Raw genomic sequence first — 27,755 nt, forward strand, 5'->3', positions numbered from 1 at the left:
TATATAAAATTAAGTAATATCTATAATATTTAAATCCCTATTGTTTAATATTTTTTAACCTACAATATTTTTATATTTCAAAAATAAGTAAAATATGAATATGAACACATATAATAAAACATTTAAATCTGTAAAATAATTATTTTAATTTTATAAGACCGATAAATACGATTTATTAAATATTTTACACCATCCCTCCTATACAACAAACTAATTTATTGGTTTCTATGAAAATTTATGCATGTTCTGGTTCTGGAATTCAAAATCCATTGTAAACGCCATCTAATGAAGCATCCAATTGCACGTGCAACGTGCAACTAATTCGAGAGTGGTGCATTTAGTTTAAAATACTGCAAATGTACATGATCTGTAGGTTATCAAACGTTTTGTATATTCGTCCGTATTTATATTTTGTAAAATCGTTGTTTATTTGAAGTAAAAGTATTGTAGAAAATGGTTGTTTTTACTTGTAACAATTGTGGTGAAACGCTACAAAAGCCAAAAGTTGCGAAGCATTATGAATTTCAATGTCGTTCCGCACCCTTTTTAACATGTGTCGATTGTTTCAAAGATTTTCGGTAAGTATTAATAAAATTGATATTTTCTCCATTATTTTTAATTTATTAAAATGTACCTTTGATTGTTTCAAGAGGTGAGGAATATGTAGTCCATACGAAATGTAAAAGCGAAGCTGAAAGATATGGAGGCAAGGATTATGTTCCAAAAGCTGGTGCAAATAAGGGTGAAAGAAAGCAACAAGCATGGATTAATGTAGTAAATAGTCTATTAGATAGTGAAACAAACTTATCAACGGCAGAACGAAACTTTTTAAATATCTTGTCCAAATATGAAAACATTCCACGTAAAAAAAATAAATTCTTAAATTTCATAAAAAGTGCAGTGGGTAATAGAGCAAATCAATCAGTAGTTAATTCTGTGTGGAATAAAATGGAAACCGCTTTCAAGAATAGTACACAAAGTACTAATACACAAAATGAAAAACAGCAGGAAAATGGTAAGTTCACAATAATTACTTTAATGCTTATTTAACTATAATTATAAATTTCTGAAACATTATGTTTAATATATAAATAGGTAAAACAAACGAAAAAGTAAATAATGAAGAAGATGCAAATACACATCAAGAAAATAATATAGTTGAAAATCAGAATAATGAAAATTTAGACAGAGAAAATCAAACTGAAGATCATTTGAATAAAAATAAAGTGAATGGCATGGGAAATGCTGACACTGATATTGTTAATAATGTTAAAAAAAGGAAATCAAAAAAGAGAACAATATCCGAAATAGTACAGCAAACGGATGAACCTATTGTCAAGAAAAAAAGTAAACATACTGTAGAGGCTACAGAAGAACCAGTTTCTAAGAAGAAAAATGAAGATATTGTTACGGATGTTCCTGCAAAAAAAAGTGAAGATGCTTTACTTTCTGAAACATCAATCAATCAATGTGATGATACTGTAGAAAAATCAACCTTTAACTGGAGAGATACCATCTTAGATATAGTAAAGAGTAAAGGAGAAATTTCCTTAAAAAAATTACAGAAAAAGGTACTTTCACGGTATATGAACTCATGTTCAAATAATATATTGGAAGAAAAAGCATCTAATAAATTCAATAAAAAATTGAAAAAGATATCAGAAATAACCATTTCTGATGAGAAAGTAACTTTAGCTTAAATTGATTGATGTGTGTACTCGTACACTTTTTTTCAAAGGAAGTACAATATCATCAGTAACTTATAACATTAACATACAGTAATTTATAACATTAACATATAACATTATTGCAATGAAAAAATTAATTACTTTCACATAAAACAAAGACTATAAAGAAATACTGTTATGATTTTTGTCCATTTTATGAATCAATGTTTGCAATTTATTTTTAACTGTGTTCGATTCTTTATCCTTCTTTCTTTCAAATTCTAAGCTAGCTTTTAATTCTTTTACTGTGAATTTTATTAAAAATTCGTGTTATGACAATAATGTGTAATTGGAGCTCCTACATATTCAACACTAGGGTCGTGGAAAATGAATAGTAGTGAACGCCAGCGACGTAGTGAGTGAAGATACTTATGTGTTCATTGGAGAATAAAATATTGTGTTTGAAAGTGATTGTCCGGGAACAATAACGTTCTAGCTTGCTCTCAAAATGGATACATAGTACTATGATTACCGGAGAACTATCTTCATAATTCTAAACAGTTTGATATTCTGAAAGTAGCTCTTGCAAGCGTCGGTTAGAAGCATGTTATCTCAAATACAATAATTGAAGGATTAAACGTTCGATTTAATTGCATTTGTCTTCTCGAGTACAGAAATCATGAAAAATTAATTAGGGCAAAGTTTAAATGCTTAAGTTTTAGTTAAATTAATAATTTAAGAAATCAAGTACCATAAAGTTCTAAAATTTAAATATGTAAATATGATTTCAACATTCAAATTACAAATGTCATAAGAACTTTAAAAAAAGAAAAAATACAATAAGAGCAGCAGCGGAACTGATGAAATAAGAATATCAAATTAGCCTTATTTTGGACTTTTGAAATTTTTAATTCCAGCTCATGCAGTAAATGCTACATATGCATTGATGGTTATTGTAAGTAAAACCAATTAATCTAATTACATTGAACTACATTCATTCATACAAAATTACGAAACTGCTGAGCACTTTTAATCTAATATTCCCTGTAAGTGATGAATATACTTCATTGTATCTGTTTACAGTCTATAGTGAATCTATGGCTTGATCTAACAACTTTTCTTTCTACGTTATTCTTTCCTTTTTTCAGGAATATTGTAGACAATAATCAAAGACCTAAATTTTTATATATCCCTAATCACAGTCTCACTTCATTCGTAGCTTAAAAGAGACTGTAAGAAATTGTAAAGTGTAGGCAATTTTCAGTGAACAAGGTTCTGTGAGTTCTATCGGATAATAAGTTCTCGGCAAGTTTCTTATCGTCTATCTGAGAATAAAAATTTGCGAATTTGCTCTTATATGGATACACAATTTAAGAATACTCTCGGGAACAACTATCAGAAGAAACTCGACACATACCTTAACGTAATCGGCACAAATGCCAAGGACTCGGGTTCGATTTCGGACACTGTAGTCCCAATTTTTCACAATTGTACAGCAATGATTCTGCGAATGCTCTTTAATTGAAATATTGTGAAGAGCATTTGCAGAATTACTGTAGGATTGGGAAAAATTGGGAAGATCAGATCAAAATCTTCTGCTTTTAGTTTATATATATTTTCATTTCTTTTTAGTGTGTTCATTTGTTCTTAAAGTTCATTGTATCTTATTCGTCTTAACAGTAACAAAATATTGTTATACAAGATGTATCGTAGAAAAACATTTATTGTTTCTTTTTTTTTAAATAAAATGAACAGATAAAACTTGTTGAAAGTATCACAGAATTTATCTAAAATTAGTCTATCAATGAACAACTATAAAATATATAAAATATTGTGACAACAATAAATAGTACAATATTAATTTTTTACAATGTAAAATTATTGTATAGAACATGCTCACTTGGAAGTATTCCAAAAGAATATTAAATATGGAACTTTTAAATAAATGTTTTAAACAAAATATTTGCTTAGGATAAATTGAACTCTGGTATCCAATCTTTAGCATATTTGTGATCTTTAGAAAAGAGTCTTTAACAGGAAGTATGACTTGAAAGTTGGTAATAAAATTCGGAGATTTAATATTTATGTTAAATATTTGAAAATTTATCTAAATACCAAGCATGATTACTCATGGTAGCCAAAAGGCCCCATGTAAGTACTTTGGAATCATTTGGACCAAAGCTTATTAACTGTTGATCAAACAATTGAGTAACTGTTCCACCAAGTGCAGTAAGAATTGCAGTTCCAGCACAAATGTCCCACTTTTTTATTGCAGTCATGTGAACATATGCAGTTACATTTCCACTTACAACCTCTAGAAATTTGTAACCTAATCATAGATAATATAATAAATTTACTGATTCATAACAATAGAGCAGAGATTAATCTAAACAATAAAATCAGTACAATTACCTGCACCTGCTGCAGAAATAATTTTTACATCTTTACCAAATGCAATCTTAGTAACATTGTGAATTTGGCCTGCATGTGATTGTGATACAATCAATATTGGTGTTCTCTCATCTTCTAACTGGTTTATTAAAAAGAAAGAATTTGTAGGATGTGTTATTGATATTTTTTGTGTATGTTACCTTAAGCAGTACTTGTAAATTTTTTGAAACTGCGTGATTAGTCCATGACCAAAACAAATTAGAATTTTGTTTTGTTTCAAATGGTTTAAATATAACACCTATTACAGGTTTTCCTTTAATAGCAACACAAACCATGGTTGTAACATATTGCAGCAAATTCTCTAAATTACATATAATAATAACATATTAATAGAAGAATAATAACTAATTGGTTATATAATATATAAAAACATATAATTTTTATTGGAACCTGTAAATTCTTTTGTTGCATCAAGAGGGTCAATCCATACTGTAATGTCATTCGTATTTATAATTTCATCCTTAATATCATACTCATTTAAAGTATTAATATTATCTTTTATATTTGACACAGTAACTTTATCACAATCCTTTGATGTTTCCTCTGATATTACTGTTATACTTGGAAATGCTTCACGCAAAGAATGATACATTGCACAATGCGATCTATAGTCTGCTTCTGTTACTGGATCATTTATACCTATCAAAATTAAAAATTACTTATGCGATTATGTATGTTGTTATGTATCATATTTTTTATTCTATAACATGAACTTTGTAATATATCTGTATCTAATAATGTTCTACATCATTTATACATATAAATGCAACATAAATAATACAGATTACTTAATTACCCTCTTTCGTTTTCCCTTTACTTTGTATTTCAAATTTAGCTTGGTTATGAACTGCTATCACTTCATAACCACCAATTTCTGCTGCTCTTATAGCGGCAACAAGAAGTAATTTTAAAGAAATGTTCTTGTTCTGTACATTTGTATACTTTTGTTCATTTGTATACAAAGTCCGATTCGTATACAAGTATAACAGACTTAATAATACAATGATCCCACAGATAATAGTTTTCCTCGTTCGAATACTCATTCTGATATGCATAATATATTTCTCCCTCCTATTAAATTAACGTACACGCGTGACTTCGATTTATTTAATACAGTAAGACATTGTAATTGTCCCATACGCGGCCATTTTTATTTTATTTGAAATTCCCAGTAACATTAGATCTTTATGTTTATGTGGATGATTAATATGAAACTTGAAAGACATACGTGCTTCCTTTAATTTTAATATTTTATCATATATTTTGTAAATATTTATTTTCTTTTTAATTTTTTTAAAATGCACTGCATGGTGACTTCATATATTAGTAAGGTTATATTAGGTTAGTTGAATGTATTGTAAATTTAATCAAACCTACTAGCATAATATAATTTACATAGGTAAGTTTAATTTCGCTAATTTTCGTATTAAATTATAGAGAAGTTAATGCGAATTAAATTACAATGAATGTATCATTGAATTAAGTAATTTATTTTGAAATGTATCATATTAATTATCAAATACAAACTCTTTGTATCATATATATTATTTTAAACTTATAGCATTATAAAATATTGAAACGGTACTAGTCAAATATTATTCAGACCCCTGAAGCATTTCTAGTAGTATCAATAATAAGAAATCGACATAATTTCTTACATTACTCTATAAAAGGTTGAATTTTATTGATTAATAATAATACATGTCAGAATTCTAGAGAAATTACGTGCAACTTAACATATTTCAATTTAAAAAATAGTGAAATAGTGAGTAGCATCCTGATTGCCTTTAAAAATTATGTAGAATTAAGTAATACTACACAATCAGATTGTATATATTTATGCTTATAATTAATTTAGATTGCACACCGTAATATTCAGGTAAAATAATTGCGTATACATTCTTTTACTTAAACTGATAACACAGTAACAGATGAAATATTAAATAAAAAGGATAACAAGCGTGATAACATTCTATATTTTTAAGAATACTATCTTAATAATGATTACTGTAATATATTAATTTGATACCATCTTATAGTGCACTTCCTACGCAAATAATGAAATTTCATTGCTTGTCAGTATTGTGTGTGCACTTCTCTTGGCTGCATTTTTGTATTTTGTAACTTATACTTTTCCTATTCAACTGCAGGATAATATGTATCATTTATAATAACATCATAATAATTTATAATTTGATAACTCACACATTTTACATCACTTCTTTATTATAATAAGTAATATGCAGCCTTTGCTTTTTTTTTGTTTTCTAACTTATGCACCTAATTCTTTAAATATGTGATAAAATTACTTCAGCAATTTTATCTATGAAACTTTAATAATTATCTTAAGACACAAAAATGTCATTCCACTTGGTCCAGCAATAACTGCACATTGACAAGTTGTTAATAACTTTTGCAGTTGCTGTTACACATTGTCATCTGTTTAAAACATAATAGAAAATGCTACATGATTTTTGTAACAAATATTTATTAAATAATCAAAAAACGTTATATCTTATCTTAAAAAAACTTTGTACAACAATAATGTATCAATTATATGTTATATAATATGATGCTTACCATGATACCACCACTTTGTCTTCTTTGGATTTTTACTGCATGTTTTTACATAAAAGGAATTATCAGGTGGCCTCTTCTGCAGTAAAAAATATTTATCACTAAGTATCTTTTTAGTAGGTTTATATAAAAAATTTTCTTTCTTACCTTTTCTTTACAACTGCTCAACATCGATACAATACTTAAACAAATACTTTGCACACTCAAAGCTGGAGACCAATCTTCAGTTAAAATGGATAAACAGATATGACCATTGCTGTAAATATGTGGATGTATCGGTATATTTCCACCTATGAAAGTCACTTCTGGCGAATCAAAAGGATATTTAGAACTGAATCTAAATTGCAGTTGAAATTGTTCGCCTTCATATAAGGTACCCTTTGCACCTTCCATGTGAACAATCCATTGTGTTAAATTTTGACTAGTGAGATCTTCATCTACATGTACACCTGGTGGAGGTTCACGTATTAAAGATGTTAACTCCTTTTGTAACCTCCTCTGAAATGATATACACATAGAACTGATAACATGTAGAACTCTCCAAACTTTATATAACTATATAGTAAAAATAGATAAACACATGTAACTCCCATAATTCAATAGAATTGCTTCAAATTTATTAATCATAGTTCAAAATTTTTATAGTTCTAAGCATTCAATAATCACATTCAAATGAATGTTTCAGAAATGCTAATATAATTTTCATATTCTGACCATAAATATTTTATTTCAATTATTTTACATGCACAACTCATGAGATTTTTAAATTATTATATATATTGAAAACCAATTGACATCAATATATAATGAATAACATACTGAATCATTTTTCGGAAGCATAATAAAAATTAAGATTCCTATTATTCATAAAAAAGCATTAAAAAACGGGAAAAACTCTCGATAGAGATAGAGTGGTAGGAACTAGCGCGTCTAATTTGACACAAAACGTCATCCGAGTTTGATGAATAATATGCGAATGGATTCTCCCTATAATAACATATATGTAAGGCGACAGTTTTTCAAATTTGTAAAAATGCACTAAGAATCGAATAATTTAATTAAATATTGTGTCGTGTGAAAATATAAAGATGCACAGAGGCCCAATATGTATTAAAGAAATTTTCCTACTAACTTACCTTCGACGGGGACATTGCCGCCATTGTCGATTTATCGCTCATTGCAACATAACATGAATTACTTTGCTTTGTTTATTTCTCGATCGAAAAATGTAAAGTTGCCGCGGCCAGAGCGCATCGCATTTTTTTCTATCAAATTTAGTATTACGCCATTATGCGTTAAAAAATAGCGGTTAGCACGGCAGTCAGAAAACGCGTAGTGGGGATCGACGTAAATCAGTTAAATTTAACAGGCATTCCCAAGAGGTACTAAGGCGAGTACATAATATACGATTGTTGTTATACCTATATCCATGGTTAGTAAATATTTGATCAAAGTAGATTAGAACACAACAATTTCACAACTTCGTTCATATTAAAGTCAAATAAACTATAAACCAATTATTTTCGTTTGATGTTTTATAATTTATTATGTTTGTCAAGTTTTTCTATGTAAATAATTGTTAAATATTGGTTAAAGTACATACTTGATTAAAGTAGATTAAGGCATAATATGTAATTTTGTAACCTTGACTCTAAAATAAACAAAAAATCAATTCTTTTCATTTAAAGTCTTCTAACTTAATATCTTTATAAATATTTTCTCTACAAATAATTGGTAAATATTGGTTAGATATTTGATTAGATAAATATTTTATTAAAGTGAATTAAAACAATAATTTTGTAATTTTGACTCCTATAAAAATCAATTCTTCTCATGTGAAGTCTTATAATTTAATATAAATTATAAATTTTTACTATACACAAACAATTATTTCTATAAAAAAAAAAAGACTGTGACATGTATAATAAAGACTGAGTAGGGAAATATGTACTTTTAATTTCTTTTTTTTTAATTTCTGATTCCGTTTCTCCTGGTCTTTTTTCTGGTTTTGTAAAAAAATAAAAAATAAAATAAATATTGTAGAAGGTAAAAAAGGACGTATATAACAGTTAATATTTTTTTTGTTTTGTTTAGAGATTAAGTCGTAGATACCGTAGTTTTAATCAATCGATTCTAGGTATATTGTAAATATTGCATTCTGTTTATTTACATGGTATGACACGGTATAGAAATGACCGGGAACGTTGGACTTATGAATTGTTTGAAATCATTGTCAATGAAATAAATACACGATTCATTGTATTATTAATTTTATCAATTAATAAAATAAATTTAATAAAATTTACGATTGTGTTATAAGTTGTAATGAGATGGTTAAATCCATCCATTAAATTATTTCAATTATGATGCAATAATTCTTAAGAGAATTTATGAGTTATACCTATATGTAGATAATTATGTTTATATAATTATGTTTGTATTGGTTGAATGCATATATATCAATAATCAATTTTATTAGTTTTGAAACATTTTAATGCAATAGAAATATTATACCACTATTCTTATAAAATTTATTACAAAGACAATCTTTTTGTTCCAGTGTCAATGTAATCAAAATATAAATTATTAATGACTTCAGCAGAACACTTTATTAGTTTAATTACTGTGGCAAGTGCTAAAAAGTTAGCTACTGCACTTGTCTTGTGTTTTATTCTCTATCATGGATTAATGCACCTTATATATGGTAAAAATATTTACATTTCTTCAATCTTTTTTATGTTGCTTATATTACTTTGCATTAGTAGCATAAATCTTATGAATGTTATGTAGGTAGTGATTCTTGTAAGTGGTTATTAACAGAAGGAAGGTATAAAGGAGATAAAGAATGGCAACCGTATGGCTGTATGATGCATTACTATACACAAACGTAAGAATTTAAATAAAATTTATAGATGTGTGTTATATTTCCTAGAAATATTCTTTCTTCATATAGAGACAGTCGCAGATGTTTAAGATATCTAGCTTTCATGGGCCACCGTAACCATTTTGCATTTATTGGAGATATTAGAGTCAGACAACTGTATAGATCTTTCATATCACAATTTATAGTTGATGGGAAAGTGTCAGATTTAACAGAATTACCGGACAATTCTGATTTAAATTTTAATGATGCACAACTTAGATTAAATGTACAATTTTTATGGAGGTCTCAATTGGATAATTTTATGATAGGAGACCTTAGGAGCTGGATGGTAATTATCCATTTTGAATATAAATATTTTCAATTCAATTTAAATTATATACATATTTAATAATGGGATGCTAATAATTGTTACTTTTCAGAAAACTGATGCACCTAGCTTAATTATTTCAGGCTGTGGAGCAACAACAATTCTTGCTAATAATAATAGTGATGCTCAATTGTATTCTGAGTATAGCATGGGATTAGTGAGACTTGTACAACCGGTAGACTTCTTAGTTAAAAAAAATACAAAATATTTATGGATGCTACAAGATCCTGTATTAAAAGAAAGACTGCCAGCTCAATTATCAGGCATAGATAACAGGCAGATTAATTTATGTAATAAAGCAGCAATAAAGGTAATTTTTATTTAGTTAATTTATAGATAATTACTTTAAAAAAAGTTTGTTTACATATTGATTACACACAGATACTATCTCATAGTGAGGCTCATATATGGGAAAGCAGTAAACTTGTTGGTGCAGGTGTGTTAGAACAAAGTCCAGATGGATATTTAGCGAGTCCTTTGTCTTTAAGACACAAGGTTCAAATATTGTTGAATACTTACTGCAATGATCATATGAATTTTGATGATGGTAGTTGTTGCAGTTACCCAGAACCAGCTACAACATTACAGCTATTAAGCTTATCTGCACTTGCTTTATGGTAATCGTTTTTACATAGTTATATTATACGTTAAGTAAATAGTAAGTAACAATTCGTTACAGTATAGTAATTGGTGGTGGAATGTGGGTGTATAGAAAATTTTGTCAATATCGAACCGAAATTTCTTACTCACATGTTGCCACTGTTGAGGTGGAGAATACTGAAGAAGCAAATAATTCTGAAACTACACAGATCGAACAACCCAAAGTACAAGATTTTTATACATTAATGACATCATTGGCTCTTTTGTCAATCATCTTATATTACTTTTATTTATGCGATAGGTACATGAAAGTACCTTTTTCCATCTGATATTATTAATAATTGCTATTAATAATGAATTTTTATTCGTATTTAGAACAAATTTCTTCATGAAGGAGAATAAATACTACAGTGAATTTAGTTTTTGGTTACCACTTGGATATATATTGGCACTTGGTTTATTTTTTACTGAAGATAGAGAAAGAGGACCAAGAACTTTAAATCGAGAACAAACAGATGAGTGGAGAGGATTAATGCAAGCTGTAGTGTTAATCTATCATGTTACTGGGGCTAAGAACGTTTTGCCCATTTATATGTACCTAAGATTAATTAATTCTGCTTATTTATTTCTTTCTGGATATGGACATTTTTGTTATTTTTGGCAAACAGGCGATGTTTCTTTAGTGAGATTTGCACAAGTATGTATTATTAAAATATTAATTATCATGCATATGAATGACGTGTTAGATATATCTATTTGTTATTTTTCAGGTAATGTTTAGACTAAACTTCTTAACAGTGTCTCTATGCCTTTGTATGAATAGGCCATATCAGTTTTACCATTTTGTTCCATTAGTTTCATTTTGGTTTTTAGTCATTTATTTCTTAGCATGGCTACCACCAAGAATATATTCTGGTAATTTGAACGAATATGGACCCAGAGCTTTGCTTTATCTCACATTGAAACTTTTAGGTCTTGTATCAATGATTACAATACTGTACATGTCAGAGGTATCAATTTATAAATTATCTACATATAAGATATATATTATAATAAAAATGTACAATGTATGATCGTTTAATAGGTATTCTTTGAAAAAGTATTTGTAACAAGGCCTTGGAAAGCATTATTTGTTACAACTGATGACGATATACGGGAATGGTGGTCACGTTGGAGGGTGGATAGATATAGTGTGGCTTGGGGTGTAACTTTTGGGGCAGGTCTTGTAGTTTTGCAAAGGATAGATCACATTCCAGGAACTGCATTATCTTCCTTGCTAGCGTTAATTTCTCTAACCGCTTATACTACTTTTACGATATTGTGTCATTCAGTATCTGAATGTGAAGAAATTCACTCATATATTGCGTTTATACCAGTAATTATCTATACATATATAATATTTCCAAAATTTATTTTCAAACGATTAAATTTCAACTTTTTAATTACAGATTATAGGATATATAGCGCTTAGAAATGCATCATTAGCATTACGCGGCAAACACTCAGCTCTTTTGGCTGGTTTAGGTCGCATTAGCTTAGAAACTCTAGTCGCACAAGGTCACATTTGGTTGGCAGCAGATTCACATGGCGTATTAGTTTTATTGCCTAGGTTTCCAGTATTAAATCTGTTAGTCACATCATTCATCTTTATATGTGCAAGTCATGAAGTAAGTACTTAATTATTTTTATATTTGGAATTGATTATGTTCAGTGTTATATGTTGATCTTTATAGAGTCTAAAATGTATCATAAATATTTCATTTACTTTGACAGATACATAGATTAACCCAGGTACTAGCACCATATGCAGTACCAAATGATTGGAGACTGGTGGCTCGTAACTTGTTGTTATTTATTGCAGTGCTTGTACCTATTGGTATTCATGATGGAATGTTCTGAAAGGCATTTTTATACGATTCACTGTATGAAAGACATTTTATGTACATATAAATATAACTATGTAGTAACTGTGTAAGTTCATAACATTTTATCATGAAAGCTTTGTGAAAGAGAAGAATATTTAAAGAAATTGGTATTTATTTATTTTTTTCTTATTTTATTAGTTTTTATAAAGAGGAAAATAAATAAGTCAAAACACAAGAATGTTTCTGTTTCTAAAATATTTATACATTATTTATATGTATATATTTTCATCTTTTAGATTAATAAATAGAACATATACAATTTATAACTTGTAGTTATTTATTATTTTTTTTAAATGACATCATTATGTATTACTTATATATTTACTTAGATAATTTGTCTATATTAAAAATTTATTAATGCTAATTATTTCTTGCATTGTGTATTAAATTATCATGTTTCACGTGACTAGTATACACATCATAGCCTAGAGATATAGTATTATCATAAAGTACTCTATATCTATTAGGCAGAAAATAAAAATTAAAAATTTGGGCTGGTGGCCAAATAACCCATTCTGCTATGTACAATTTATGTGCTTTCTTAATAATTTCATCTTTTAATTCTGTCCAAGTACTTTTTTCTAAAATAGCTAATGTTAAAAAAAACATTGTGATGCAAAGTGGAGAACACACTAATTGATCTATAACAACCTTTTTCAAAACAATATTAATTGTACGACCTGGCAATCTATTATCTAGATATTTATACCAATAATGACATACTATACCAATAGACATGCCAGATAATGCCATGTTTCGAGTTCTATTTAAACTCCATTTATCCCACTCATCCTATAATAGAACAAATTATAACATATATACTTCAATTGTAGATTAAAACAAAAAGAAATACTGCATTGGAATAAAAATTTGAAATAAGTACCTTCAATATTTCATAATGTTGTTCTAATACATCTCCCAAGGCAGAAAGAGAAATAGATATTGTTACATTTGTATAAAGTAAATATTTTTGAGAAAATAACTTTTCTTTAATTACAGGTACTTTGTTCAAAATTAAAATTAGATTTCTGGTAATTCTCATAATCTACAAAAGAAAAAAATGAAATAATTCTCTTAATAGCTATAATTTTGAGGTTAAATATAACAGGTTAGTTTATAATCTGTTGCATTTATGAATAAAATTTTCTTTAATTAAAACAAATATTGCAAATTATTAAAGTAATAGTTAATAAACTCACAAGTAGAAATAAACATTCGATGCACTGTTTAAAATTGACAGTTATTTTTGTTAATATTTATAATGGAAAAATCTTTTTCACCAAATATTGTCCTACACGTTTCATAAAATTAGTAAAAGTTAGATTAGGTATTTTAATATGATAATTCCACTTTAACTTATGTCCACAGCATTTAGATTTAAATTATTTTTGAGAATTATTATTATATTATTGAGAATTATATTATAATTATTGAGAATTATTTATCTAGATGTAGAATATTTAGAAATTTGAATACCGTGTTTATATGAACTTATGTATATACCTAAATAACGGAAATTATGCTTATTTTGTATATAAAGATGCAAAATTGTATATCAAAAACCAAATTTATATTAAGGAAAATTAAAACCATGAATATTGTTAAAGATCAATTAATCTTTTTGGGAAACATTTACATTCTTTTATAAGTTATTTGATTTTTGATTCTCTATTATTTTAGCTTACTTATCTTGTTACGTGAGATTGCATTTATTTATTTATATTTCTATTTACGATCCGATGATTCACCACAATATTTAGTCATTAATAGAGTCACTTAATAGGGTCGTTCAAAGTACTGTTACATACATTTTAAGTATTTACTTATTAAATTGTTTGCAATATTTTTTTTGTAATTTGGTAATGAAGTACAAGTATTTACAAAATGTACGAAAATTATAATAATAAAGAATATTTCATTTATTAAATATTATATTTTGAAACAATATATCAATTTTTGCTTACCAGAAATGAGCGTAACATTTAAATTTCGCGCGCTTATAATAGAGATAACAATTTATGACTTGGCGCCTAAACTGACAAAACAGGCGGGACTTTATGCGCGCACTGTTATCGGTGTGGATGGTTACGGCGATTGGAAATCCGTAAGTATTTCAGTCAGAATTTTGAACATTTTAACGGATTTCTTCTGGTATATACACACGTATATATATATTCGTATATAAAAAAGATGTCTCAGCCGTCAGTAACGGCGTATTTTAATACACGTAAACGACAAGCAACTGACGATTTACGAAACAAGGCTAAAGTTTTGCTTCTTGATCGGGAAGAATCGAGAGTTGTGAGTAGTCAGAGTCCAACTAAAGAAGGTAATTTGGAGTCATCGGGAACATTGACTCCAATTCAAGAAGAAGAAACAATGGGACTAAGTCCGAAGATTGTTGCGGTACCTGATAAAGAATTAGCGACTGATCATACGTTAAAACCTAATACAGTTGTAAGGAACATTCAGTTTGATTCTCCTAAATCAAGTGCTCAAAAAACGCCAAAACATAATGTTCGTGCACGAGTTACACGTACACGGAAATCATCTAGTGAAGAAGGCCAAGTGGATATCAGAGAAAGCTTCCAGAAGATCACAGAAGACTCGGATATAAAGAAAGTGCTCTTTGAGAAGAAAGGTGCACTGAGCCCAAGAAAGAAACTTCCAGGAACACCTAAAAAGAACAACGATTCTGGTGAGAGTTCATTAACTAATTGTACAACGCCGCAGAAAAGTTCAACTATGGGCAAACTGGCAAAGCAAGAGCTGTCTTTAAATGATATAAAAAGCAAAATTACTAAATCTTCCAAATTTTCGGAATTGAAAACTTCTCTTGCTCGGTTAAAAAATTATGAACAAAGGCTAGAGCAATTGCATAAAAATGATAAGAAACCACAAATACAGAAATTTGAGAAGATCCAACTTGAAATACCTGTTAGGTAAGATATTTGTGAAATTTCTATTCTGTTATATAATTTGATTTAAATGTTTTTATAATATTCATGTTGTTATTTACAGCCCACAAAAGGCTTATAAATCTCCAAGTAAAATGTTATTGAGTCCTTTGAAGGATAAACAACTAATGAATGTCAGTCCTCAACGTAGAATTTTATTTGAACCTAAAGAATCAACCCCAAGCCCTGTGAAAGGTAGCCCAATAAAAGCACCAGCGTATCAGCAGTATTTATCAATTGCTGAAAGTGGCACTCCTGGTTTGCCATTGCCATATCATTATAGATTTTTGGCAGAGGCATTCAGATGCGTAGATACAGTATGTTATTTCTGATATAAAAACTAGTTTTATATGTGTCTTTTATATATATTTGTAATTACATACTGCATTATCAATTTTACAGGTTTCTGCAATGCTGTTCAATCGTAAAGAAACAATAACTTTCAAGAAGCTAAAGCCTGCAGTTCAAGAGTTATTGCGTAAAAATTTCACGTTGGAACATCTAGCGCAAATGAAAACCATTTTCCCGGATGCTTACATTTACAGCCAGGAGAAGCATCGTGCATTTGGTTCTTCGTCTAAACAGGATAAATATGAATTGCTTCTTACACCTATTGTTGAAGAAAAAGATGGAAGAAATACTCCAGATGCAGATGATGTTTTGAAAACAGCATCTGAAGCTAGTATGGGACCGCGAGTATTACTTGACAGACGAAGGAAATTTTACAATATCTTGCTTGGTACTGGTTTCGTATAAAAATTGTTGACAGATTTGTTATAAATATCTTAATTTTCTTTTCTTTTCTTCGTTTAACTTTCTTTCGTTTCCTTATCTTTGGAGTGCAGATAAAGTAAAAGACGAGCATGAGAAATTCTTACTTAATTTGGAGACACCAATGCACATCTCGAAGGAAAAGATTCTGCGTTGGCATCCTGAATTTGATGTTGAAACTTGTAAAGTAATTGAACAGGCTGAATTGCCACAACCACCTAATGTAGAAAGGATGACAAGTGCAAAAGATGTTCTTGGTAAGAACAAAAGCACGTACCTCTTTACTTGATATACTTTAAATTTTAAACTAATTTTTTATGGTTTTTTTTAGATAAAGCAAAATCATTATTCAATTGCGGTACTCGCATGGAGAAAGCATTGCAGCGATTAGCAGAAGCAAAGATGACTTCAAAGACTGTTTCTCCAAAAAAAGATGAAGTAAGCACGGCTACCCAAACCGAGGATGGTGTACAAAAGGTTAATATTACAGTTGTGGATACTCCACCTGCCACACCTACTGTAAATAAGAATCTTCATCTTACTAGTGCACTGAAAGGCATACCAAAGGCTCTTCTTGAGAAAGTAAATGTTTTCATTTTTATTTTTCATTATGTTTTGTTCGTACTTTAATGACGAAAATTTTGTTATACATTAGGTTCGTGCTAAACAAGCTGCTAAAGCATTGGAGGCTATGACGCGTCCACCAAATGCAGAAAAAGAGGCTATAATGTATTCAAGATTACCCGAATTAGTGAAAGTTCTGCGTAATATTTTCGTAGCTGAAAAAAAGGGAGTTTTAACATTAGAATTTGTAATTACCAAATTAGAGAACTCGTTTAGAGCTAAATTATCTCCTGCTGAACTAGAGGACCATCTACGTTTATTGTGTAAACTGCTACCCACGTGGTCTAGCATACATAATGTTCGAAAAGTGGATTACTTGAAGTTGCAAAAGGAAATCGATCTTACAAAAGTAATAAAAAGATTAGAAATTATGGCTAATGACAAAGTAAAGTCATCATGACGTTTATTACATTATTATTGATCTTCTTTTTGTTTCAAATTAAATTATGTATATGGTTTTCAATTCTAACAATTTCATTTGTATTTTGTAAAGTACATATTTGCTATTTATTGCACTATGTTCATGTATTTAAAGAATTCTATTTCAAGAAGTAGTTCGGTTATGATTAAAAAAATAAATCAAAAAAAATTTCTTGCTCGAAAAAAAAATTTTTAGTATTATATAACGATAATACAATTTTCTATATAATAATTATATGCATACACACATACTACATTTTTTTCAATTTAGAAGTTTACTATTAGACTAGAAGTTTAATTCACTGCCAAATATTTATACAAATATACACACAACATATGCGATGCAATCAAATATTAAATACTTTTGATGAAAAATTATTTGATTTTTTGCTCTTTTATATATAAGTCATCTATTATATAGACAATAAAAATCGAAATTTTAAACATTTTTGTATAATTGTTTATTCAATGTCAAAAGTCATATCGGTAAAAATTCGTTTATCTACAGCTGATACATTGAATATTTTTCCTACATATTTAATCAATGGTAAAATAGATTAAATTTGACTAGGTTTTTAGTTCATCCTAACCTATTTTATTACCTTGTTGATTTATACACAATCGTAAAAACCTTGTGTAAAAATATTTCAGTGATATACATTAAATCTTGTATACATATTTAAATATATACATACAACTAAAAATCATGTTTTTAACCAATGTATTGTTAAAAAAAGTTAAAAGCAAGTGAGTATGTGTAAATCAAAATATAATTTAATTGTAAGTAGAGATTAGGTTAGTTTCTATATAGAATATCTTGTTTTAAAAGATTACCTCCTTGATTAACATTATTACAACATTTTACATGTAAAAAAGCTATTCATAATAAAAAATATTCATTCTTATACACACGACAAATGTATGTATACAAATTTATGTCTATGTTTACATTAAATGATCAAATTGTAAATAGTTGCTTAATATCGTGTAATTTTCATTTATAGACATATTTTAGTACTCGTAGAAAGTGTAGCAAGTGGTCACAAGTATATAAGAATTCGAGATAGGTTAGCAGATAAATTAGAAGGAGTGTGGTTTGATCCTTATGGTAAGTTTACTTTAGTATCCCATAATTATTACATACATTTATGTAGTATGTATACAGTTGTGCACAGTTTCAAATTATATTGAAAAATTATATATTTCCAGTTCGAGAACGTGTCCTCTATCGGGAATTGAAGAAAATTAAGAGTTTATAAATATTAACTTAAGAAATGATTCCACTATTATAACTTATTCAATCAACACTTGTAAACTAAATTTTACAAATATTATTGTATAGGATAAATAAAATAATATTCAATTAATCAAGAATGTGACTAGTTTATTATTTTGTTTAATCAAATTCTTGAAAACAGTATACTTTTCTATATAAGCCTTTCAGAAGTCAAATTGATCAACTCCAATTTTCATAAATTTCTCAATTTCATTAATAGATATCCAATTAGTATTCCATTCCTAAGAAACAAGTACCTTAATTCTATTAAAATAATAGGTTTATTTATTAGAAGAAGTAATGAATAAGTAATGAATTCCATAAAAAATAAGTAATGAATTCCAAAGTAAATTATCTATTTTTCAATTCAAATTTTCTATTTTCCAATTTATGAAATTGATCAATGTTTTTGAACATATGCAGAGTCAAGACAAAAGAATCAATTGTTATGTGACAAGCAAGATGTCATAGTAAATGGTTTTAAATAGAGCATAATGTGGATATCAAACATTTTGCTCGATTTATGTCTCTAGTAGCGAGAGAGATAGATAGAAGGGTAAGGATGAAGAAAGAGGAACGGAGGACCTCGAAATCGAGATTGGGGTAGGTTTCCTTTGATCCTTAACAAGGAACGCAAAGTTGTATTATTTCCACCTGGATTTCAAACGGTTTGAAATTCACGAGGCGTGAAACACGGCTCTATTCTCTTTCTCTGTTTCACCTACTTCTTCTTTGGCTCGTATTCTCTTTCGCCCTGCTCCTTCTTGTTCTTTTCCTTTTCGGCAGCGCGGGAGCAACTCTGGCGTCGTTTACTGATGTTGCCAATTCAATTTCCTTTGGCGGACCGTTGTAGTCGGTAGAAAAGAGGGTTGCAGCTACCAAAAGGGTTCTCTCCTCAACTGAATCGTCTCTATCTTTTACGATTGTGCATGTGACAGCTCCTGACATCTACATCTCCCGCGTCTCTTCTTTTACTTTAAGCAAAACTTTTTCTGTTCTTCGATTTTCTTTTCACCGTTCTTAATTTCATGTTTTCCTTCTTTATAAGCGTTTCAATAAACAAACATGAATTTCTTTCATCATTAGAACTCTAAAAAAATATAACCTTAGATGAAAAATATTCATGCAGAATATTGGTCATTTGATACCATTCAAATTACGTATAAAACGTTTTTGTATCATTACAATTGAAAAAGATATTTAGGTTAGGATTAGGTCAAAATTAGGTATTATATATAATACAGATATACAATATATAAATTACAATGATTATATGAACAATAAGGGGAAAAAACAAGAAATATTACGTAATATATAATATATGATGTAATATATGACAAAATTCTGTTTGAATATCTTGGTTCACTGCAAAAAGTTTTAATAAATTGAGCTGTATTGTTCATAAAATGAAGTTTGTACCTTATTTAGATATTGTAAAAAAATGATTAATAAAATATTTATTGTTTTACAGTAATAAAACCATGTTTTGTTACAACACAGAATGAATTCCTATTTTTAACAACCAATATATGAAATCTTTAATGGTATCTTATGGTGACATTTCACAGCTTAGTTCTCATAAATAAAATATGTTATAAAATGGAAAATCTCGAAAAATGAACGTTTTCCCCTTATACTTTATATAGTTGCCTTAAGATGTAAACCTGGATTCAGGATTCATCAAATATTAGAACCGTTTTTGAATTTTCAAATTTTTCGCGGTAAGTAAATGGTCAAGCTGTGGTAATTAGGGGGTACTACATCGGCCATCCTAGAGAAAATAATACCAGAACCTGCAGTAGGAAGGAAATTAATTCTCAGGCAGAGAAAAATCAGAAAACGAATGAACCTTCAGTACTAAACGGGTTTTTTTTCCACGGTACAATGAGTTTCGAAGCGGTATGCAACAGCGAAATTGTTAAAACGTCCGTTGTTTATGGTTGACTCGGTAGAGCAGCCGGTAAAGGAGGAAACAGTACGCAACGGAAAACGAGGTTGGAGAGATGGAGTGGAGCGTGAGCGGGGAGAAGAAAGGGCGAGAAAAGCAAAACAGAAACGAAAGGAAAAAAGGAGAGAAAGAGAGAGAAAAAGAGGCTTCGTCTGGGCCTTGGCGCGTTTCAGTTGCCTCGCGTTCGAGGGCGTTTTTCGCCCGTGAGTTGTTCTTTGCTTATTACAGTGTGTGCACTGGGCTCGAGCTCGCTAAAGTGGTTTGCTGCTAATTAACTGCGTTATTTTTACAACTCTCTTGCTCCCATCCACCTCCTACGTCTCATTCCACCCCCTTCCCGCTTTCCTTCCCCCAACTGTTCTCCCACATTTGCAATGGGGTTCAATAATTCTGCGGCCGCAACGCCCTCTCTCTCTCTCTTCTACTCGCACCCTCTCATTCTGTTTTCACGTTTCTTATCATGCATTTTTCATTCGTATGTTTCTAGTGTAAAAAGTTGAAAAATGAAATTTGATCACATATGTGACTTTTCTGTTGTAAAAATGAGTTACCAGATACTCGGTACTAAAGTTAGTAAATCAGTCAAAATGACTAGTATTAAATGTATTGTTTTTACAATTATGAGAAATATGAAAGTGTTTTTTAGAATATCAACGTTTACTTTTATTGATATTGAATTATGATTACGTATATTTATTTATCCTCGCCTTTAAAGTCTTTATAATTATAATATAGATATAATATAGATATAATTATAATATAGATATAATATAGATATAATTATAATATAGATATAATATAGATATAATAAATATATCTAGGTATGTCATACATATTTCGTTGTGTATCATCTCGAATTTTTATATATCAATTTCATTTTCCTTTTAATAAATGAAAGATTTTTGTATAAAATTGGAGCAATAAATCATGTATGCAAATAATGATTCATATTTTCATATCTTCATATTTTTATATCCTCACTTTCATATCTTCAGTAAACTCCATCTATTTTATAAATGAAAAATCCTATCAATATTTGAATTTAGTACAAAGAAAATTAAAAGTTGTATGTATGTAATAATTTTTTGATTAAATCTAGTTAATTTACCAACTACATAGCGATCTATTATATCGTATACAATAGCTACAATCAATAAGAATAAAGAAATTGATACGAGAGCACCAAAAATATGATAACGTTGAAAGTTATCTAAAGAGTGGAATTAGAATCTGTTTTTACGCGAAAATTGTAATTTTCACGTATAAAGATGTATTTACTGTAATTGAGGTGCCTATTTGTATAATTGAAGATTCCTGTATTTTCCTTGAATTTTGCGGTTATACGAACGTGAATAGAAAATAAAGCGTGCACAAGGATTTTTTCGTAAAAAATGGTTCTTTCCACAGACTTTTTTTGCTCACACTTACCACTGCTTTGGTACTAGCGGCTGGTTTAATTTTACCAGCATATTTTGTATGTATATCTCGAGTGCGCGTTTGTAGGAAAATTAACGAGAATATTGGAAGGTTTTTAAGTACTCTAGTTTGAAATGGTTTTCAAGCGCGCAGCTACTCAACCGTCATTTCGTAATACATATTATCAAAAAGCGAGTATCATTAACCATTTGAAAAGTGGTTAAAAAGGAATCGCCAAGTGAAATCGTACATGTACTTTGATATTTTGTGCAATAGAAGGCTTTCAATCTCAATTCTATTCTTTATTATTTCTATATTCCCCAATAAAAAAATATTTAGAAGATTATATTAGGTTAATAAAACAATAACATTCTTCACGTTAAAATTTCAGCTACGAAAAAAATGAATTACCAATGGCGTTAACATGAATAAAACTGGGGCGTAAACTATAGTTTTCAAAATAAAGCAATTTCATTCGTATGGGAGCTATTCCATATTGTTTAAAATATAATAAAAGTAGATAGAATAAAGTTCATGCGAGATTGGTTAACACTAGAACCTACTAAACTTAACTATGATCTATAATATATCGCAAAAAATACAAAGAATATGTACTAAATTGTAAAGAACACATATATCATCATAATTAAAATAGTATAATGAAAATAAATAGGCGTATACATAATCATGTCTCTATTTCAGTAAAAGCAAACGCTATTTTTGCCAAAAGCATATTAGGCTTACCAAAAGATTTTATCTTTTACGGTCACTTTACAATTACACTAGTAACTGTAAAAACAAAAAATCTAAAATCCGTCATTTTGATGGATTTGGTAAGCCTAATGTTACTAATCATAATCATAGTTTAATTATCGACTGATTTCTCAATCGCATATGTATATGATTATTGATGGATCATTTATAATGCTAAGCATCGACTACACGTTGTCCGATGATATTCGAATCGAAATAACTTTAATACCTTAATATCAGGTTCGTGAAACGGCTATTGGTTACGGCTGCCGATGGAAGTGGTCGTCGGAAGCAGAGAAGTCGAAGGTCGTTTGTATAGGTATCTCTCTGCCGGTAGTCGTGGCACCCTTCTTTTCTCCGCCACGAAAAGGCTCTTGAAATAAATTGAAAATGGCTGGTATCGCCCCGCTCTCGGATAAGTGATACCTACATCACCTACACGCACATCGGTCACCACAGAATTCCACGGGTGTTCTTTCACGTATTCAAAACGACCATTCAAAAGCGGATCCGAATCTTTACGAACGGATGATCAATTAAAACCATGTTAAAACGTTATATTAACCGCGTACTTTAGTCGGACCAAGAAAATTAAAAACTCAATATAAAAGGGGCACCGAACTCGATGTTAATCGAAATTATATCTTTAAGAATTATAGATTAACTTTCATTATATGATACGACTATCGTCAGTGAGCAAGAGGTCGTAATATAAATAAAGATTATAAAAATAAGCAGAATATCAACTCACAAGTAACTTTTGCAACCCAAGATTCAAAATGTGTTTACAAAACATATATAGTTCTGAATGTGATTATACCAATGGAGGTCGATTCTGAGTATTTTAACTTTCAAGCTTACTATATCGTTTCTTTCTACATACTATTATTATAAATGAGCATCAACCGTATAATGAGTAGATATTTAAAGCAAATTTAACAAAATTTATCATATTGATTCAATCAACATAACCTACAGTTGAAAACTGACTAGCTAGAATGTTTTCTTTTTGTATAACACGGTTCTTTTTGTACGTTAAACACGGTGAATCAGGAATTTGAATATTACTGGTATTTCTATTACGACAGATGGTCTGTCTCATTATTCGGTGAAATCGAGCTCGTCGAAAATTTATGTACTCCTCGCACTCTCCTCGCGACCGTAAAATCATTTCCAAAATTCACGATTTGCCCGACCCGGCTAATTTTCAGCATGCACGCGTGTACTAAGCGCACTCACGTGATCAAACACGTATGTATAGTACAGGTATACGATGACACACATACACACGGAGGAGTTCGGGTGTGCAAAACGTAACGAGACTAAACGCGAAACCTGAACTGGCGTACGGTCGCGTGCGCGCGCTCGCTCACGCAGTCAAACACGCACGAGAAAGAAGCATGTGCGGGGGCACACAAACGAGAAGGTGTATTGAATCGATGAGTATCATGCAGTTGACAGCTAGAGCTAATTGAATCTTGACTCTATCTATCTGTCGACTCGAGCTGAGACTCGACTACCGGCGCCGCTGCGAATTGCATTTCCGTTCGACAGAATCGTTCGCGTTCCAGAATTCTATCTTCCTCCTTAATCCCTCTTCGTTTTTGTAATATAGAATTATGCAGGAAATTCTCCGTTTCAGAAACTGTAAAAGACTATCCGTATTGTAATTACGGATAGTCTTGTGTTCATCACGTTTCCATTCGTGTTCATTGATATTTTTGAAACTGTAACATAGATGTAGTTAGTAAATATTTGTACTTATAGATGTTAATGTTTATTATGAATTTATTACTTAAAAAGATTTGATAATTTCAATTTCTTTGTATTTCGTTTGAATATGATGGAATTTCAATATTAACTTTGTGTTTTACCTAATACAAGAACAGTTATTTCGTTCAAAGACTCTTTATTCCAAGAAATACGAAGCGATTATTATACAAGACTGAATACATATCTTTCGTGAAAGAGAAAGGAAAGTATGCAAAGGGCGTGAAACGACGGTCCTCTTAATATAAACTGTAATTGTTGGTGCACATTTTTCTCTTTTCCTTGCTTTGTTAACATTTCCGTTTCTGCAAATTAACGAAAAGGTTGAAATATTTCGTTTGACTTTTTTTCTATTTATCGAAATACGATACAAAATGTTATAAAGAATCGTAAAGCACAATCGTGTACAGTGGTTCAGAGGGAATCTTCTTTATTGGGAACGGAAATTTCTTTTCACCGCAAATTCAATAGAAGATTTCCGTGCATCAGACCATTCAATTACGTGGCGGATCAATGGAGGTTCTCGATGAAATTTTAATTAGAAAAGAGCAAGATATACAGCGGCGAAGATGCAACAGAACGGTCGTAGATCAAAGGTGCATAAATATTTGTTAAACGTAATTTCTGTAACATTATTTGTAACTTATATTTTATCAATTTGCTGCTTGATCTTAGTTTGAAAACACTTACTCTTAATATTTTAAGAAAATCATTATGCATAAAACTGTAACAAGGAATAGCAATTCTTTCATATCTTCTACAAAATTAACAAACTTTCTGACCATTAAAAAATGTGGTTATGTTTGAAATGATTCATAAGATACAGCAAAATTAAACTCACATCTCAATATAATTATAAAAACTGTTAAAAATAGCCAAATTTATCTATATACTAACCTGTAAATGAACGGAAACCATGGATATACTTGATTTACAATAAGAAACTTCCAGAAAAGGAATGGTGAGGTTAAGTAACCAATTGTAACCATGATGACATAATATCGGTTTCATTTAACGGAACGATGCGGTTCTCTCGTAAACAGCGAGGGGTTGAGACTCGTAATACCGATAAAGGCACAGAACCCGGGAAAGGAGGATAGATAGGAAGGGGGCTCTGTTCCCCGTCTAGGATTCTATAATCCGTACGATCTTTATCGTTAAATTCTGTACTCGTGGACCGATGCCTCGATTGCGCAATCAAGATGGCATCGAGAAAGGCATCTCTCGCCTTCGACTCAAACTACCAACAAGTATTTCAATATCCGCTCCAATATATTCCCATCGACCCTATAAACGTGTGTGCAGTTATATTGGATTCCCTTCCTCCTTCCTTCGATTCGTTCTCCTTATCGCTCTCGTTTTATCGCTTTTTCCGCTCTCGCTTCTTTCTGTGGTACGTGTGTGCGTGTGCGTGATCGCGGACCGATTGGTTTACGACATCACTACGAACAGAAACGCGCGACGGTGGTGACGTTCGTGCATATCTTTCCCCGAGGAAACCGCATTTAAACGAGTTTGGTAACCCTGTAAAAGATTCTTGATCTTAATGGTCGAAGAATCGAGTTCAGGAGGATGATTGCTTGATAGAGAGCTATTAGCAATCTTCATTATGATCACTATTGGAACTATAGTTATCAGTGTTTTTACATAAATGTTATAAAAGGTTTATGCTTTTAAAGATTGTATTTGGAACCATAGAGACGGCGAATGAGGCTTTTTAGCCCTATTTTCTGGATTTCGAGATACTTCTATGAATATGACACTTCTTTAATGATCTTTGATGTTATTAACAGAATACTGAATCAGCCATTAAAAGTTTCTAATTACACAGATATATGTATATATGATTTTTAAAATGATTATTATATAATCTTTAAAACAGTTATTATGTGACTTTCAAACGACTTTTGAATAACAACTGCATGATCTTGGGAAAATCTTTATATGATATGAATTGATTTTGAAACAATTTTCAAATTATCTCTATTGATCGTGGATTATAGGCAGAGAAATCATAATTTCAACCACTTCGATACAATACTAAAATGATCCTAAAATATATTTACAACATGTAGGTATATCTCTATCATTTAATTTAAACATATCGAATTTCAGCGAAATTGTATTCATTTAGAATAAGAGCGTCGATTTGGAACCACTAAAACATTCAGGATAAACCAGTGAGTTTAAATTTAAACGTTGAAGATTCTCATCTATCCTCTATTTTCCGTTCGCATATTTCCACGGCATGGCCAATGGCGATCAAATAGATGCCAGGCATAATGGTCGCGGATAATAATCTAGAAAATTCTTTCCTGATTAATTAGCCGTTTGAGGCTCCTAGATCACAAAGATATGCAGTAGGCCAATGGATATGAAATAATTTACCGTAGAACCGCGGCTGTTCTGTCCACAACCACCTGGGCACACATTAAAATCGGGCGTTCTCCCACCGATCACTACTCGTCCTTTTCATCATCGCTACTGCTATCTCCGTCGCTTCTTTCATTCGTTCTCTTTGTTGTCTCGTAATCTATATACGCGCACACAGGCCGCCGCTTATTATACTAATATGTCCGTCGTGCGTTCATCGCGGTGCATCGCCATCAAAAGGGTTTTCTCGTTCGAGTCTAATTGTTCGGCCCGATCCCGGCCAAAGAAGCCGAGTGATACGGTAGGGGCTGGTTTTTCACCTCGTTTCAACCGCTGGCCCGCGATCAAACGGACCCCATTCCTTATCCGTGAATCTTCCCGCACGGTTCGCCGACTTTTCGGTCACTGAATTCTTCCCGGATACCTAAGGGAACCTGGCGATATATGCATACCTCGTATAGATTCTTTAGCTAGACAGGAAATCCTTGGATCCTAGAACGGGAATTAAAATTGTAAATATATACATAGAAGGTGAATCTGTTAGTTTGACCAGTCGAATGTGAAATCCTTCTTAAGTTTTGGGATTTAGACCCTTCACATTTTTCAACTCCGTCATTTTTACAGAGGGTTACTGGAAAATAATTAGTTACAGGCTATTTTAGGATAATGAAAGTTATTTACCATAGTTAAGGATTTGGTAGAGTTATTATGTTACTGGTAACTTGAGGAAATTAGTTTTTTTTTACATTTTTCCATCGGATGATTCCTAACTGGAAAATAATTACCTAGAGCTTAGTTGTTTCAATTAGGATTAAAGTTTAGAGAGATGGAACAAGTAAAGATAAGAAAGTTAACTACCAGGGTTAAGAATTCGGTGGAATTATGTGTTATGTTGCCGATAACTGTGTCATTTAGTCCATCTTTAGACCAATAAATAAACCATTCTAAGGATAAGAAAGAATACCATAAAACGCCA

The 27,755-nt window shown here is 30.3% G+C and overlaps 7 protein-coding genes and 1 long non-coding RNA gene across 13 annotated transcripts; 4 read left to right on the forward strand and 4 right to left on the reverse strand.

The window, feature by feature from the left end:
• Positions 1 to 228: 228 nt before the first annotated feature.
• On the forward strand, positions 229 to 3,514 carry LOC117160763 (uncharacterized). Its single transcript, XM_033341767.2, has 3 exons — positions 229 to 578; positions 651 to 1,015; positions 1,096 to 3,514. Exons 1-3 carry the CDS (start codon positions 454 to 456, stop codon positions 1,698 to 1,700), a joined length of 1,095 nt encoding a protein of 364 aa, XP_033197658.1. The 5' UTR covers positions 229 to 453; the 3' UTR covers positions 1,701 to 3,514.
• On the reverse strand, positions 3,261 to 5,306 carry LOC117160764 (putative inositol monophosphatase 3). Its single transcript, XM_033341768.2, has 5 exons — positions 4,915 to 5,306; positions 4,509 to 4,757; positions 4,259 to 4,419; positions 4,080 to 4,197; positions 3,261 to 3,996 (listed from the first exon to the last, which is right to left on the reverse strand). Exons 1-5 carry the CDS (start codon positions 5,171 to 5,173, stop codon positions 3,755 to 3,757), a joined length of 1,029 nt encoding a protein of 342 aa, XP_033197659.1. The 5' UTR covers positions 5,174 to 5,306; the 3' UTR covers positions 3,261 to 3,754.
• Positions 5,307 to 5,501: 195 nt separating this feature from the next.
• LOC117160760 (N-acetylneuraminate (7)9-O-acetyltransferase) lies at positions 5,502 to 12,959 on the forward strand. Of its 4 annotated transcripts, none has more exons than XM_076625866.1 (12): positions 5,502 to 5,517; positions 9,256 to 9,399; positions 9,486 to 9,582; positions 9,649 to 9,907; positions 9,999 to 10,256; positions 10,328 to 10,563; positions 10,626 to 10,847; positions 10,922 to 11,243; positions 11,317 to 11,556; positions 11,631 to 11,921; positions 11,995 to 12,213; positions 12,320 to 12,959. In XM_076625866.1, the coding sequence occupies exons 2-12, from the start codon at positions 9,285 to 9,287 to the stop codon at positions 12,443 to 12,445; spliced, it is 2,385 nt and encodes a 794-aa protein (XP_076481981.1). In that variant the 5' UTR covers positions 5,502 to 5,517; positions 9,256 to 9,284; the 3' UTR covers positions 12,446 to 12,959. The 4 variants fall into 4 exon arrangements, with proteins under 4 accessions (XP_076481981.1, XP_033197652.1, XP_076481902.1 ...); XM_033341761.2 differs by lacking the exon at positions 5,502 to 5,517 and adding an exon at positions 7,903 to 8,127; XM_076625787.1 differs by lacking the exon at positions 5,502 to 5,517 and adding an exon at positions 8,412 to 8,429.
• LOC117160766 (ubiquitin-conjugating enzyme E2 W) lies at positions 5,588 to 7,870 on the reverse strand. Its single transcript, XM_033341770.2, has 4 exons — positions 7,832 to 7,870; positions 6,843 to 7,193; positions 6,699 to 6,774; positions 5,588 to 6,557 (listed from the first exon to the last, which is right to left on the reverse strand). Exons 1-4 carry the CDS (start codon positions 7,853 to 7,855, stop codon positions 6,544 to 6,546), a joined length of 465 nt encoding a protein of 154 aa, XP_033197661.2. The 5' UTR covers positions 7,856 to 7,870; the 3' UTR covers positions 5,588 to 6,543.
• On the reverse strand, positions 12,726 to 14,576 carry LOC117160765 (mpv17-like protein 2). Of its 3 annotated transcripts, none has more exons than XM_076627690.1 (3): positions 14,436 to 14,576; positions 13,355 to 13,516; positions 12,726 to 13,263 (listed from the first exon to the last, which is right to left on the reverse strand). In XM_076627690.1, the coding sequence occupies exons 1-3, from the start codon at positions 14,451 to 14,453 to the stop codon at positions 12,832 to 12,834; spliced, it is 612 nt and encodes a 203-aa protein (XP_076483805.1). In that variant the 5' UTR covers positions 14,454 to 14,576; the 3' UTR covers positions 12,726 to 12,831. The 3 variants fall into 3 exon arrangements, with proteins under 3 accessions (XP_076483805.1, XP_076483812.1, XP_033197660.1); XM_076627697.1 differs by lacking the exon at positions 14,436 to 14,576 and adding an exon at positions 13,975 to 14,136; XM_033341769.2 differs by lacking the exon at positions 14,436 to 14,576 and adding an exon at positions 13,671 to 13,950.
• dup (chromatin licensing and DNA replication factor double parked) lies at positions 14,459 to 17,432 on the forward strand. Its single transcript, XM_076625952.1, has 7 exons — positions 14,459 to 14,575; positions 14,662 to 15,413; positions 15,493 to 15,745; positions 15,831 to 16,167; positions 16,274 to 16,456; positions 16,531 to 16,781; positions 16,855 to 17,432. The coding sequence occupies exons 2-7, from the start codon at positions 14,662 to 14,664 to the stop codon at positions 17,221 to 17,223; spliced, it is 2,145 nt and encodes a 714-aa protein (XP_076482067.1). The 5' UTR covers positions 14,459 to 14,575; the 3' UTR covers positions 17,224 to 17,432.
• Positions 17,433 to 17,828: 396 nt separating this feature from the next.
• Positions 17,829 to 18,617, forward strand: mRpL33 (mitochondrial ribosomal protein L33). The gene is made up of 3 exons (XM_033341771.2): positions 17,829 to 17,990; positions 18,248 to 18,351; positions 18,453 to 18,617. Exons 1-3 carry the CDS (start codon positions 17,950 to 17,952, stop codon positions 18,500 to 18,502), a joined length of 195 nt encoding a protein of 64 aa, XP_033197662.1. The 5' UTR covers positions 17,829 to 17,949; the 3' UTR covers positions 18,503 to 18,617.
• A 2,684-nt stretch (positions 18,618 to 21,301) lies between these two features.
• On the reverse strand, positions 21,302 to 25,648 carry LOC117160770 (uncharacterized). The gene is made up of 3 exons (XR_004464877.2): positions 25,304 to 25,648; positions 24,511 to 24,711; positions 21,302 to 24,363 (listed from the first exon to the last, which is right to left on the reverse strand). It is a non-coding gene; the product is annotated as an uncharacterized LOC117160770 (long non-coding RNA).
• Positions 25,649 to 27,755: the final 2,107 nt, after the last annotated feature.

Source organism: Bombus vancouverensis, chromosome 1, assembly GCF_051014615.1.
Source record: "Bombus vancouverensis nearcticus chromosome 1, iyBomVanc1_principal, whole genome shotgun sequence".
NCBI lineage: Eukaryota > Metazoa > Arthropoda > Insecta > Hymenoptera > Apidae > Bombus > Bombus vancouverensis.

Bases quoted from the DNA above. Each gene is read 5' to 3' on its own strand.
- LOC117160766 (XM_033341770.2), bottom strand. From the start codon at position 7,855: ATGGCGGCAATGTCCCCGTCGAAG. The intron at 7,194-7,831 runs GTAAGTTAGTAG...ATATCATTTCAG, and splicing joins CGGCAATGTCCCCGTCGAAG to AGGAGGTTACAAAAGGAGTT. The intron at 6,775-6,842 runs GTAAGAAAGAAA...TTTTTACTGCAG, and splicing joins TGAGCAGTTGTAAAGAAAAG to AAGAGGCCACCTGATAATTC.
- LOC117160764 (XM_033341768.2), bottom strand. From the start codon at position 5,173: ATGCATATCAGAATGAGTATTCGAACGAGGAAAACTATTATCTGTGGG. The intron at 4,420-4,508 runs GTTCCAATAAAA...TATGTAATTTAG, and splicing joins TGCAACAAAAGAATTTACAG to AGAATTTGCTGCAATATGTT. The intron at 4,198-4,258 runs GTAACATACACA...TTAATAAACCAG, and splicing joins ATTTACAAGTACTGCTTAAG to TTAGAAGATGAGAGAACACC.
- dup (XM_076625952.1), top strand. From the start codon at position 14,662: ATGTCTCAGCCGTCAGTAACGGCGTATTTTAATACACGTAAACGACAA. The intron at 16,168-16,273 runs GTACTGGTTTCG...TTTGGAGTGCAG, and splicing joins ATTTTACAATATCTTGCTTG to ATAAAGTAAAAGACGAGCAT. The intron at 16,457-16,530 runs GTAAGAACAAAA...GGTTTTTTTTAG, and splicing joins AAGTGCAAAAGATGTTCTTG to ATAAAGCAAAATCATTATTC.
- LOC117160765 (XM_076627690.1), bottom strand. The intron at 13,264-13,354 runs GTACTTATTTCA...GTTCTATTATAG, and splicing joins AACATTATGAAATATTGAAG to GATGAGTGGGATAAATGGAG.
- LOC117160760 (XM_076625866.1), top strand. From the start codon at position 9,285: ATGACTTCAGCAGAACACTTTATTAGTTTAATTACTGTGGCAAGTGCT. The intron at 9,400-9,485 runs GTAAAAATATTT...AATGTTATGTAG, and splicing joins ATTAATGCACCTTATATATG to GTAGTGATTCTTGTAAGTGG. The intron at 11,244-11,316 runs GTATGTATTATT...GTTATTTTTCAG, and splicing joins CTTTAGTGAGATTTGCACAA to GTAATGTTTAGACTAAACTT.
- LOC117160763 (XM_033341767.2), top strand. From the start codon at position 454: ATGGTTGTTTTTACTTGTAACAATTGTGGTGAAACGCTACAAAAGCCA. The intron at 579-650 runs GTAAGTATTAAT...GATTGTTTCAAG, and splicing joins GATTGTTTCAAAGATTTTCG to AGGTGAGGAATATGTAGTCC. The intron at 1,016-1,095 runs GTAAGTTCACAA...ATATATAAATAG, and splicing joins TGAAAAACAGCAGGAAAATG to GTAAAACAAACGAAAAAGTA.
- mRpL33 (XM_033341771.2), top strand. From the start codon at position 17,950: ATGTTTTTAACCAATGTATTGTTAAAAAAAGTTAAAAGCAA. The intron at 17,991-18,247 runs GTGAGTATGTGT...TTTCATTTATAG, and splicing joins TTAAAAAAAGTTAAAAGCAA to ACATATTTTAGTACTCGTAG. The intron at 18,352-18,452 runs GTAAGTTTACTT...ATATATTTCCAG, and splicing joins AGTGTGGTTTGATCCTTATG to TTCGAGAACGTGTCCTCTAT.